Here is a 13802-nt window from a genome sequence, read left to right as displayed (position 1 = left end):
TCTGAAACGAATTCTTTCTTAGCTAGAAGTAGAGTTTTAACCAACTTCAACTAATTTTCTCTTCTATTCTTTGAAAATTAATACGACATTGAATGCACATGAAAACAATGCATGCTCAAACAGACTGAGTGAAAATAAACACAAGACTAAAAAAAAAAAAAAAAAAAAAATCTAGGGTAAGAATAAACTGATTTAAACAGTATAGAAGTAAATTTCTGAAATTTAGCTGCAACCCCTTGTTACACCAATAACATGTAAATAATGAACAATCAACTTGGAATGGAAAGTATAAATTTGTACATTTTCTTGTGACATTCGGATGTTGCTAAGGGCTATAGAATTGGGCATTTGCATTGGATTATGTGACACCTTTAAGCCACTATAAGGGGGAAATCAAGAAATTGTTTTGCCTTTCTTGCACGTAGAACACATCATTGCATTATTGAATTGATCAGACCTTTTCAATAGAACACATCAAGGTGGTCTGAGTTCCTTCTTGTGTTCTGGTACACAGTCTCATGCCCTGCTGCTTTAGGAGATAGGAGGTCCTTCAAAGTTCACATTGCCGCAGAATTTAGCAGAAAAGAGAGATCAAGAAACCAAAATTATGTAAACAAAGGGGACCAAACAAATAAAATAAAATAAAATAAAAAGATCCATATTAGAAAAAAAAAAAAGAAAAGTAGTCAATCGAATTGACTTACTGTCAAGGTCAATGACAAAACATATATACATCAACATAATGTTTCTGTTTATCATTCCCCATTCCAGTCTCTCTCTCTCTCTCCCTCTCAAAACACCAAAAAATCGAAAAAGACGAATGGCTATGCTAATATAAAACATCAAGCTCCATTCAGATCCTTAGAGAGCTCTGTAAAAAACCCAAGTTAACTAACCATTAAAACATGGTTAGAACACTGATAATCCCATCGTCATCATCATCATCTAGAAACCCATTGCATCGTCATAGCCTGCATCATAGGCAGCCATTTCTCCGACATCAGACATCATATCTCCAACCAGCAGCCCTCCAAGCAATCCAGCCCCTAACCCCAGGCCAAGACCTCCCATCTTGTTCTTTTCTTTCTTAGGGGGCTGGACTTGCTGGTATGGCTGAGGAGGATATCCGTACCCGGGCGGGGGTGGATATCCATATCCCGGCGCACCAGCAGGTGGATACCCTGAAGGAGGAGGGTATCCACCATATCCTGGAGGAGGAGGAGCATATCCTCCATAGGGCTGCTGGTAACCAGGAGGGGGCATAGCATACCCCTGATCATAATGGGGCGGGTATGCCATGCTAGCCCCTGCAGCATGTTGCGGGGCAGGATAAGCGGTTACAGGCTCACCCACATTCTTCTTCTTGGCTTCCGCCTCTTGCTTGAACTTTTCCCCAAACTTGTACGAGAACTTGATGGTTCCCTTGGGCTTTCCCGAGGAGGTCCTGACCTGATATTCCACGACCCTTTCGCCTGAATCCTTCGTGTCAGCATCAACACCACCATTGAAAAGTTCAGAGATCGGGAGGTTAACCTCTCCAATCTCCTTGTCAGAGCCGAAAGTGCGGTCAGACTTGAGCTTAATGAGGAGGGATACGCCTGGATTGTTAAGGGAAGGCTCATCAATGATGAATTTCATGTGATGGTTCCATTTGGGAGCGGTGCCACCATTCTTGTCAACGTGCGTCTTCTGCTTGTTCTTGGGGTATCCCAAAATCTTAACCTTGGCATAAACATCCATTCTCGAGAACACGTTGACATTCTTTAATCCCTCTGCAGATATGATGGTAAGGTCCAACGGATAACACTCCATTCTTGATCAAAACTCGAAGCTTTCCCTTCTCTTTTCTTGAAGGATCAATATGAGATTGAAAGATAAGAGAAAAGAATTGGATACTACGGGAACTAATAATATTCAAGAAATTTGGATGGTGAAGAATGAAGGAATGCGTGCGACAATATATAGGAGGCTGCAAAAGCCAAGCTTACGACTTGGAAAAAGGAAATGACAGAGAAGATTCCTATCCCAATACCAAACCGACCCAAATCACATCATCAAAATTCAATTAGAGGGAAGTTTTTTTCCTTTTTCAAAAAGGAGAGCACATTTAGTGTGGTCCGTCATTTATGTTTCCTGAATCATTAGATTCTTGCAGATGAAGATAAGTACATATACATAACAAAATAGGCATAGAAGCATCTATGCTGTTCTGTTCAACCCTTTTAGCCGCTTTTCTTGTTGTTGTTTGCTGCGTGTGGATGGATGTGGATGACTCTACGCTACGCGGAAAAGCGATGGTTCTGGAGAAATTCCAGAGTGAAATTAAAAAAAAAAAAAAAAAAAAGCAGTTTAACCAATTAATAATAGGGATAATTTCAAATACAATTCTTCAACTTTCTTCCATCTTTCCATGTTCCAAGAGGGATTCTCCGCCTTGAAAGATAAGGAATTCACAAAAGTGCGAGCCCATTTTCGGCTGCATCAATCATCCATTTACTTCCATTCATTCACATACGGTTCTTTACTGTTCTTTTAACTTTTAGTAAGTGTACTTATTTCTTTTTTTGCCCGCAATACTACTGATATTCAACTTGTGGGCTGGGGGGGTTAAAACTCAATAAGAGTATCCGATTCTTTGGTTAGGTTCTAAACGTTTCCGCAAGGACCAAAACCAGAATCCACCACAAATCATTCCCAACTCTTTTAAATTAGTGAAAAGAAACGGCAACAACTCATCAGTCAAGTAGGCATTTCCCACAAGAGAGAGAGAGAGAGAGAGAGAGAGAGAGAATATGCATAACATATATTGGTAAAAGGTTCGTTTTACACGAATTGGGACATACTTGGTAGAGAGAGAGAGAGCAGTGCAAGCAGCTCGGCTCAAACACTAGGAGACAGAGAAAGCAAGCAGTGAATCCACTAGCAATACAACTCCCACGAAGTGTTTGTTGACCGGACAGGACAGACTTTCATTACCATGGCGGCGCAATCACATTCACCCCTTACATCATAAAAGCGAATTCATGCTCACTCCAGCTTTTCTTCATCTGATTATTAGTAATAACAATAATATTGCCTACCTGGGATGTGTGGGACTGGAGGTCATTTCCTTTATTTTTTTTCTTGGGGGGTTTTTTTTTTTTTTTTTAATTTCTTTCTTTCTGGGGGTGGGGTTGTGTATTGTATATGTTTCCGAGAGTGGGAGAGATGGACAGAATCCCCAATTCAACTTTGTCTAACTAGTGGTATTTCTGAAGTTTAATGCCAAACGGTATATATGCCTACAAAGATAACACGGTGAGGGCTACATCCCCAGAACAGTTCAGCAGTTACTTTTGGAAAACTTTGGTCAACTAAATTTAAAAAAATAATAATAATAAAAAAGAGAAGCAAAATAAATACTAGAGCACCATCACCATTACCATTTGCAGTACAAGATTCACCATTCTAATCCTCTGCGGCAACATAAAAAATCCTCGCCAAACTTCTGATAGGAAGGGGCTCTGAATCACAGGTTGTCAAGTTGCCTTCGTATGCGAGTCGACATGCAGGTTCAGTGATGCCGCCCCATTACCCATATGAATTCTTTAAAGAGGGTGATAGGGCACGTAGCCCAGGGTACCCGTCACGTTGTTCACGACATCCTTGCACTTTGCGAGTAGACTTATCATTTGTTGTGATATATCAATATGCGTTGGCATAGGTTGGACAGCAGGCATACTGAAACTCTGCACATTTCTTGGTACTAATTCAGTATGGTGAAATTTATTTGGTGCAACAGGAAGAATTGATGGTGGAGGTGGAGGTGGAGGAATAACCGTATGTATTTTCTCACTATTATAATTCAAACCATGAGAAGTTGCAGCATCATCAGAACTTGTCCTAACACTTCCCTCATCACCCAACATAAATTTCACACGCCCCCTAACAGTGCCATTACCACCTCCTGTTGATGCCCCATCATCCCCAGATGGTTTTTTAAGACAGGATTTAAGTTGGACTGGCTGAGAAACACCAGCTGCCGCCAGCCTTTGCTGCAACACTGGGGAATCCCGGGATTGTGAGATTCCGGGGTTAGGATCTTCTTGGACCTTGGTAGAGTCTGTTTCAGGAGCCTCAACATCACGAAGGTGGCACCTTACATTCGAGTTCCCAAAAAGAGTGGCACCACTGGTAGCAAATCTTAAGGCTGCCTGGGCATCAATTTTGTGGTGATAGACCAAACGAATTGTAGATGACTTCCAAAAGATTCTGGTACCTGAATGATCAAGTGGCCCAAATCGTGCAAACTTAGCCCTCAGCTCCGCAGAAGATGGTAATGTTGCGCCTGCTGGGAACTTCATAACCAGCATTGTTGGATCAGCAGCCCTCGCTGGCAGCCCCCTTGTCTTGGCAGGATCCAATCTGGAAACTTTGCTTGGTGCCAGAGGCATTGTCTTTCTGGGGATTTCTCTTCCATCTCCTACTTGAACTTCTGGAGGTTTCTGAGCAGCCTTCTTTTCTGGTGCTTGAGCCACAGTCTTTGTACTTGTATCCTTTGGATCCCCTCGTTGAGCCTCTGGAGCCTTATGAGCAGCTTTCTTCTCTGTAGTCAGTAATTTCAGATCATTGATCTTTTTCTTTTTCTTCAAAGTCAATTCTTCTTGACGATCTGATGGGGCACGTTTGCGCCCACCTTTTGTGGGATCGTCCAGTCTGGTTGGAGGCTTAGGAGGTTTCACAGATGACCTCTCTCTCAGATTATCAGGAAGATTGTCAGAGGAGACAGGAGAGGGCGTTATACCATGAGCATCTTTTGATTCATTCTCACCTGGAACCAGTGAGGACAAGCTTTTCTGGTAGACAAGGGACCGAAATCTCAAAATTACCTGTCGTACAATTGCATGACAACTCCTCTCTGCACCATAGAAGGGATTAAGAGCAAGAGCTCGCAAATCATCAAGCAACCGGGGAAGTTCAAGCTGAGTGTCATTATTCACCATCGAGGGTTTAGTTCCCATGTCGGGCAACAGAGAACCTTTTACTGCATCATCATTTCCCAGATGCTTAACTTGAGAATCGTCTCCACGACCGGAAAATTTTTCTGCAGGTTTGCCAATAACTTTTCCGGCAAATGCTGCTTCTTTAACATTAATACCGGGTATCACCACATTATGTGAGCTATTCTCCCTGCTTCCTTCTTTCTTTCTCTTCTTAATCTTTTCCACTGGACCAGATTTCTCAGAGTTCACCTCCCCTACTGGACGCTTATGATGCTTTCCTTTCTTTGTCCCACTATCAGTCTGCAGCTTAGAACCCTGAGCTACAGGTTTTATATCATTAATGTCAGAAAGGAAATTTCCACCAACGCTATTGTGAGTATGTTCCTGCCCACGGAATTGTTCAACACCAGCTGGTTGACTTGCAGATTGCTCAAAACCCCCAGTCACTCTAGATACAGAAGTTTGACCTGCGTGATCTACTACAGAAGAATGCATGCCTTCTAACAGATGAACAGACCCAACACCCTGAGAAGGCAGGCTAGAGGAGCCTCCTTGCCCATGGCTGATTATGTGGGTTTTAAACTCATTTGGTTCTTCTCTTCGTTTGAAAAGATATTTGTCTTTCTCTAGTTGGTCCTTTGACTTGTTGGATTTCAAAGAAGTTTTCCCCTTTCCAAGAGCTTCAGCAATCACGAGTCGACCACTCAAAGGAACTGCAGAAAAACATAGCCATAAGCTCAAAATAACAAACGAGCCATATGCTAACCAATAAAAGGACTTGCAGGTAACAATAAGTATAGATTTCTTTTTTTTTTTGGTCAAAAAATTAGCAGTAGATAAGTGCAGTTAACTGAAGGGAAACATTAGTGACTTACAAAAAATGAAGTCAAAGCTAACACAAGCATGATCTTATAGAGGACTAGTAAAGACACACACTTGGCAAGATGCAACACTAGCAAAATTTAAAAAATACAAAAAAAAAAATAAAAGTTGAGAGAAAAACAAAAAACGCAGAAATACAACATTCAAAAAGAAGAGTACCTACTGAGACACGTGTTGAAGTCTCTCAATCACAGACATTTCTATCGAAAAAGTATTTGCAGAAAATTTGTAACACAAAAAAATAAAATCTTTAGGCACTACAATCAAATTCAAATCTACAAATACAAGCTTCTCTCCACTACATTGATATTGATGCACGCAAGAACTAAAAGACAAAACTAACAAAGTCAAAATGCAACACCTGAATAAAACTATACAAATACAAATGTTGAAATCACATGCGATTATGCACGAAAAGTACAGATTTGTCAAAGTACCATTCCTTCAGTCATTTGAAATCCTTTGCAAGGAATAAATTAGACTACTGCATCCTTTTTCTGCTGAAATGTTCTTCAAAGTAAAATACAAGACTTCAAATTTGATCCATCCCTTGTAGTTCAACAAGGCCTAATGCACTATCAAAAGGCTTTGACTGTGATAAGGTGTGAAGTATTCCACAGGGTCCACATTAAAGATTGAGCTATTACTAGAGGAACGTGAAGCTTACAATTTGAGAAGAGCTAAAATTCTAAAGCTACATTGCATCATTAGCCACTTCTAATCCACCCCAATATGATTTCACAATGTCCACAAAGAATAATCTCCTCTATATAACTCTTATCTCCTTTTTAATGTTTTAAGGCTATCATTTCGCCATGCTCAACTCTCATTCCAATTCAATGGCAGAAGAGTTCTTGTTTAATTGTTTTGGGCGTCAGGAGGGTCTTTGAAGCGCCAAAGGTGATCTTACTAAGAACCATCAAAACAGGAATGGGAGAGAGATGCTGAAAACATTTCTAAGAAATCCTGATGCAGTCAATTAAGGATTAAACCTTGAAGTCTTTATTAGTTGCAATGAAAGGTTTCAAGATGTTTTACAACAATTTTAATTTGAGTCAGACCATTCAGAATTAACTCCAGTCTTCTTTTGTTTTGTTTTTAATGATAACCACAAGGATTTGAAAATTTCCTGAATTATCTACTTTTCCTGGACTTATGTACGTTTTAGGGGCAGGTAATGGTCTTTTAATTGTCTTGTAAATTAGAATGGCAGATTAGACATCTGCTATGGTTTATAATGGGTTATTGTCCTTAAATAAGTTTCCCTCATAAAACCTTGAGTCTCAAAATGTTGTAACTATTTAATTGTAACTAACGAGAATTATATGGTTTCCGGCATGACATAATGCCACTCGAGCTGCTTCACTATTCATAGTGGACCTTACCTAGAGACTGACAAGTCACTCAAGGGTATGTGGACTCTTACCATTTTTTACCCTAGGGTATGTGGACTCTTACCATTTTTTACCCTAGCATTCTTCTCTTCGTTATTGTTCATGGTACTGTTCATAGTGCCTGAACAGTCAGTTCCGAGAATTGGTTCGTAAAAAGGATGAGCAGCTATTAGTCTTCTTAGCTTAGCAAATTAATGGTGATGGTTTAGCTACTTTCCCCATCAAAAGCAACCTTACCACAAGGGTCTCAGAAAATGCACAAGGACCTCTCAAGTTTAAGCAACATTACCACAAGGATTACAGAAAATAATACACAAGGACTTCCCAAGTTTTTTTCATATCTCCTATCCTTCTGTCTCTTTTCCTGTTCACATGGACTCTTACTATCGAATCAGTTACTTCCAAGAATTGGCTTGCAGAAAGGCTAAGGGTATACTGGTTGCCAAAATCAACTTTCAAGTATTTTTTCCCGTTCACAAGCAACCTTCCATTCAAGCAATTGGATCATCCACAAGAAGGCTGTAAACTTCTAGAGTTCCTTATTCTTCCTATTCTTCTCTCTGGTTGTTCAGAAAACCTCAAGAAATTTCTCTGAATTGGCTAGTAGAAAAACCAAGGATAGTGTAAGACAGTTCCCATGTTTGAGCTATTTTTTGGATACGAAATGCTCTACTACACCTTGGGAGGTCATTCATGAAAAAATCTCAACGGCCTGTAGAAGTTTCTAATTCTTCCTATGCGTTTGTCTTCTAATATTTATTACCGTCTGCAATAGTTCAATTACTTTCCATCCAACCAAAACAGTTCTTTGCATGAATTATCTTGCAGAAAAGCTAAGCAGAAATTAGCCTAGCAGCAGGGTTAAACCTTTAAAAGTTGGAAGAAAAATTCTTCCACAGCAATTGTAAATAGCTTCCTGTTATCTAAAGCAAATGACAATTAAGTTTTAGTAAATGCTAATCATTTCAACTTTATCTTCATCAGAAGGACATATTCGTAATACCTTTTAGGTTCCCTAACTATGACTTTAAACGTTACCGATTTAATCACTTCCAATTTTCTTCAGGGATGCATGTCTACATCAACACATGTATTACATTGCAATGCTCCTTCTCAGCAAGTATACTTGTCGAATGTCTTGACTCATAAAGAGCTTAACAACTGAACATTCCTAAATATTTCTATGGCAACTCAGCAGGTATAAATATTTCCTACAAAAAAAAATCTGGATTGAGTAATGACTATGTTATACACATGTCTCAGGTACAATTAACAAGGTAATATCTCTGTAATGATATGACTTTTATGTTTGATATTGATTAGTAACTACAAATATTTCAAAAGCTAATGCATCAGTCAAACTAAAGCTCACTTAGTTATCTCCACATGGAGGATGGGGAGATAAAGCCCAATGTTATGTATGATAAAATGGTGCCGGAACTGAAATTACAGTCTGGTTTTTGGAACTAATGACTTCTTGATCGAATGATGTAAATCATTATAAAGCTGCAACTCTTGAGCAATAAGGCTACCCCTCTGAATTTAAAAAGCAAGTACTTGCAAATTAAAAAAAGAAAAAAGAAATTCAGTTAGGATATCATCTGCTGAGAAAAATGAATGTGAAACCCAAAACTAGAGTATAGGAGGGAAAGGGAAGACTAAGAATATTAAGAGTTCGAAGCGGAAAAAGCAAGTAGCTTCCCCAGATGAAATTGTACTTGCACTTAAATTGTTGGTCAAAATCCTGATAACCACCAAAAATCAATTACTTAGAAATGAAATAAGAGAACTTGTGCAAATAGAAAAATTTAATCACAGAAAGCAAATAGGAAATACGGAACAGTAACAGTAAGGAAAAGAAAGTGGCCTGAAAAGCTAAACTATCTTTCTTGTACATAAGGCTGTAACAAAACCAAGCAACCAACACTGTCAATCATTTATGAACCAATTAGTTCAGCATGCTCCCATTTAATGAAAAGATAATAAGTTTGAATATATCCTGGAAAACCACCATCTTCAGTATACTTCCACTATCTTTTCTGGCACATAATAGCATTGCTGAAGGTGATAAATATTGTCCTCTATTGTTGACTCCTTTACTGATAGGTACATGATGCATGCTTGTCCTTTCTTGTTTATAGGCATCGCTTATTCTCTGTTCCTCCAGACAAGACAACAGAAGAAGGGGAAGAGGACAACATTCAAGTAATCCTCCTAGTGCCTATGCACAGAACTTGAATTTTGAATGTATGCATTATTTGTCAATATTCTGGGTAAATTTGATACAAACGTACCCCAGTTGAGTCAGTATTACTTTCATTTTCTGAATGAAGAAGTAATTTAAAAAGTACCATTTTAATCTCAATAAGATCCACTGTTTCTGTTGTGAGAAATATGAACTACTATAACTCTTTTCTGCATCTAAAAATACATAAAAGCAGCCAAAATGAAAATTGGATATTACAGTAGAAACCTGTAATAATCACAAATAATCACTATGAATGAAAAATATTAGAAACCTACTGCAACTAATCACATTCGTGGGCTCACAAAATAGTGTTATGAGCCTATTGGCAATAATTAGCAAGCAGTGCATTAAGAAGATAGGAGTTGCAATCAGGGATTATTAAAACAACTAATACCTCTTGATGGCTCTGGTGGTGCTTTTGGTGGAGCAGGGCGTACAGGCTGAGCACCAAAAGCCTGGGCATAGGTCTCATCAAACTCCTCGAATGCTGCCTTCCTATAAGCTGAAACAGTGGCCCTGTTCTTAATAAAATTGATACTACCAAAATCATCACCCATAGGTGTCAAAGCCAACTGCTTTACAAAATTAAGCATCCCGCCAGGCTGAAAACTGTCTCTTGCCTTCTTGATCTGGCTTGCGGAATAGAATCCTGAATCATAATCACACACATCTACAGCAAAATATCCCTCAACATTTGTCTTCCGAAAATTAAACTGGTTCCTACACTTACAAGCCAAACCCAACCCCTGCCTCCTATTCACCTCATCAACAGCCTCCTCCACTGACTTCATAAATGTCCTAGAATTCGTCTGCCTAGACTTATCAGCCAAGTTTGGCTCAAAGGGTATCAGCTCAGCTGGGTCAAACCATCCATAACTACTATCTCCAAAGAAGGCCACCAACACATGACCTTCCCTTTTAGTCCTCCGGACCGAAGCAGAAGCAAAAGCCTCATTAAATATATGTCCTGGCCACCATGGATGCGACTTCACTTTCCCCCAAACCATGTCCCCAATTTCATAACCATAACCCACTGCCTCACTTTTCCCATTCGCTGCATATTGATCAAACATAGAAAGCATTGAATCGTAATCTGCTCCACTACCACTCCAACGCTGATCCTTAGCCTCAAAATTTCCATTTCCACCATCTCTTTTATCATCAATTTCCTTCCTAACCAACTCAACTTTTACATCTACCCCACCCCCCGAGTCAAATTGCTGCATTTTCTTCATTTCACTCCCTACCTCACTAAATCCACTGCCACTCACATTTTTCAAGTCCTCGTCCACATTCCTCAATTCACAAACCCTAAATTCACTAACCTCATCGACACCCCCAGAAACCCTACCCTCCTCAGAAACCTTATAATCAACCACTAAACTAACACCCCCACCCCCAACCCCAACCCTAGCATTTTCGTCCACATGCATGGATGCCCTGGACATGCTATCTTCACCAGAAACAATTGAATTCAAATTCAAACCAAAATTTACCTTTTCATCGCCAGGAACCAAAACCCTAGGCTTGGCTTCTTCTCCCGGGTCGTTTTTCCGATCAGATTCGAACGGATTATTGCTGCTGCTGCTCATCATCACTGATATCATCTGATGAACACCGCCACAACCCAAAACCGAAGCAAAAAAATGAGCTAGCAAACTAGATACATAAATAAACAAACATCCAAAAAGCCGAAACGATTTTCACATTGGGAGAATTGAATCGATGCAAATGCGCTTTAGCGTCTCGGATTACTTTCTTGGCTGAAAATTATGAGCAAATTTGGGGCGAACAGGGAAATCAAAACCCTAGAGAGAGAAAGCGAGTGTAGCTCTGAAGAGAGAGCACAAAATCGGGAGTGAGAATTGGATTGAGGGAAGAAATAAAGGATAAAAATAAATAAATTTTTTTCTCATTTTAGTCCGAGCCTACGAGTGCTTATCGAATGGATGAGCTGCAAGGTCCATGTGTGGGGCCGTACGGTTTAGGGGTGAAATTGTCAATTCCAGGGTTCGGTTGGGTTGAGGGGTGAAAGTCAGTGGTGGTTGGCTCGAGTTTGGTTGGTTAATTGAGTAGATGAACCGAGTTTGAACCAGGGTCGGACTGTTGGATGAACCGAGGAGGAGAAATGATTTTTCTAAATCTTGCCACTCTTGAACAACTTACATTCAATGGTAATATTGGACCCTTTTTTTTTAGTTCAAGAGAAACTTTAATCCTTAAATTTGACTATCTTCATAAAAAGTGAAAGATTTTTAGATTAGCCTGAATATTTTGATGAATCGTTATTAAGGAGGGACAATAAATTGTTCTATACTTCATTATTTTCTTGAGGAATTTGGTTCATAAGTTGATTTTTTATGCCACTACTACTTTTCCTTGTATCTTGAGGGCTCATTATATTGATTCCTTTCCCATATTTTTGTTTCTTTCTACTCTATTTACTTTTTTTTTTAAAAAAAAAACTAGACAAAAAAGAAAGCAATCTTTGCTTATATATGCATATCATAAAAAACAAAAAATTCTCTTTAGAGTTATTCAAGTTAATTATTATGAGATGAAAAAGTTAACTATTATAAGATGAAAAAATTAATTTACCTTTTAAAATTGGTGAATTTAGATGAACTCAATAATTGCCTTGAGTTTAGTTGGTTAACATAACACGTCACTTAACTAATAGTAGATGAACAGGAAAGGGGTGTGTGAGGACCCAGACCGTTCGTACGTTGAGAGTAGGGTTATTCATTATTTGGTACGGTTAAATTAAGGTTTTAGGGCTAAGGAGAAACCCTAATCTCGGCAAAGATTGAAAACCCTAACTTTGTTTTTGATAAAACCCTAGTTTATGTATTATTCGTAGACTCGAGCTATAGTTTATATGCGGTATCCTAGTGTGTGTTTTGGCATATGTAAGTTTAGGATTCGTTTTAGTTTACAAAGGTTTAGCAAGTTTGAAATGGTTAGCAAACCTCTAGTGTTACAAATAATTAGAAAGTTTAAGTGGAAGATTATTTCTCGCCCGCCTTTTCTACATTTTCTTTATTAGAAAATTCCCCAAATAATTTTAGGGAGTAAATATAGTTTTTAGATGATTTTTCTAGTATCCGTTAGTTTTTAAGAAATTAAGGACGCATATCGGACGTGGGACCCACTAGTGCGGAAAGTTCGGTAAAATTCGGCCAATTAGGTTAAGTTCTGGATACTGGGTTTAATTTATCGGGTATTATGAGATAATTGAAGGTTGCTATATGGATGAGAGTGGAGAGAGACAAAGTGATAGAGATGCATTTAATGAGGTGACAAGTGTCACCATAGGGTTGGTAGGAACTTTGACCATTCTTTCTTGTTTTATTATTTGACTTCAATAAATCAAAAAAATTGACCAAAAATCCCTCAAAACATAGCAAGCTTGGCCGGCTCTCTTCCTTGAAGAAACAAGAAAAACCTCTCTCAATTCCTTGCTCCAATCTTGCCCAATCTCTCAATTAAACCGATTAATCTCCCAATTACTCCATAAAACCTCTTAGTTTGGTGGAGTTAAGCTTGGTTGTGAAGTTGTTTGGAAGCTTAAGGTGCTAAGTGGTCTCTTTTCTTTGGTTCTAAGGTGAGTGACTATGGAACCCCTCTCTTCTATCTAGAGATGCTTAATTAATGACTTGTGGTTGTTATAAGTGTGATTTGGTGGACTATTTCTTGATTTTAGTTAAGATTGATGAAGTATTCTATTTATTTCGGATTTTTGCTGGTTGCATATGATTAATATTATGTGGCTATGTATGATGATTGGAAATGATTGAGAATGAAGCTAGTTGGTGTGAATGGTAGTTAATTGCAAGAAATTTCTGTTTTGGAAGAGAAATTGGGAATTAGGGTTTCATTGTTCTTCAATTCTGTCCGGTTTTGTATCTCCTAGTTAGAGGCCAAATTGGTCTTGGCTTAAAACATAAAAGTTGTAGGGAATGACATTTTAGAGGTACCTACAAAATTTCAGGCCAATCGGAGTAGCGTAGAATGAGAAAAGACGAATTTACCCTTGCTGTCCTGTTTCTACCCGAACCTGAGAACTGCGATTGTAATTGGTTATTTTGGTTTGGAATGCTTCAGAATTGGTTGTTCTGGTCTTCTAATGAAATGTAGCCCTGTTTCTAAGCTTTCATATGGCTTTAGAATTTCTGGATTTGGACTTATGTAGGCTGTTTTATGATGTTTGTACTAGAATACGGTTTGTGAACCTGTTTTGCGATTCTGGTGTAGTATGTGACATTTTTGACGTAGTTACACTCGAAATTGGACTGA

General features: G+C 38.8%; 2 protein-coding genes across 2 annotated transcripts; both read right to left on the bottom strand.

Moving 5' to 3' along the window:
- Window positions 1-632: 632 nt before the first annotated feature.
- Window positions 633-1953, bottom strand: LOC113727642 (protein SRC2 homolog). Its single transcript, XM_027251913.2, has one exon. It carries the CDS (start codon window positions 1810-1812, stop codon window positions 946-948), a length of 867 nt encoding a protein of 288 aa, XP_027107714.1. The 5' UTR covers window positions 1813-1953; the 3' UTR covers window positions 633-945.
- A 1261-nt stretch (window positions 1954-3214) lies between these two features.
- Window positions 3215-11258, bottom strand: LOC113727641 (PWWP domain-containing protein 1). The gene is made up of 2 exons (XM_027251911.2): window positions 9901-11258; window positions 3215-5695 (listed from the first exon to the last, which is right to left on the bottom strand). Exons 1-2 carry the CDS (start codon window positions 11111-11113, stop codon window positions 3588-3590), a joined length of 3321 nt encoding a protein of 1106 aa, XP_027107712.1. The 5' UTR covers window positions 11114-11258; the 3' UTR covers window positions 3215-3587.
- Window positions 11259-13802: the final 2544 nt, after the last annotated feature.

The sequence above is a fragment of the Coffea arabica genome, chromosome 2c, assembly GCF_036785885.1.
Source record: "Coffea arabica cultivar ET-39 chromosome 2c, Coffea Arabica ET-39 HiFi, whole genome shotgun sequence".
NCBI lineage: Eukaryota > Viridiplantae > Streptophyta > Magnoliopsida > Gentianales > Rubiaceae > Coffea > Coffea arabica.
The sequence above is the reverse complement of the archived record's forward strand: the minus strand, read 5'-3'. Positions and strand labels throughout refer to the sequence as shown.

What these genes read in the sequence shown, in the direction of transcription:
- LOC113727642 (XM_027251913.2), bottom strand. Translation starts at nt 1,812, where the DNA reads ATGGAGTGTTATCCGTTGGACCTTACCATCATATCTGCAGAGGGATTA.
- LOC113727641 (XM_027251911.2), bottom strand. Translation starts at nt 11,113, where the DNA reads ATGATATCAGTGATGATGAGCAGCAGCAGCAATAATCCGTTCGAATCT. An exon ending in ACCACCAGAGCCATCAAGAG is followed by an intron (nt 5,696 to 9,900) that starts GTATTAGTTGTT and finishes GTTTTTCTGCAG; the next exon opens with TTCCTTTGAGTGGTCGACTC.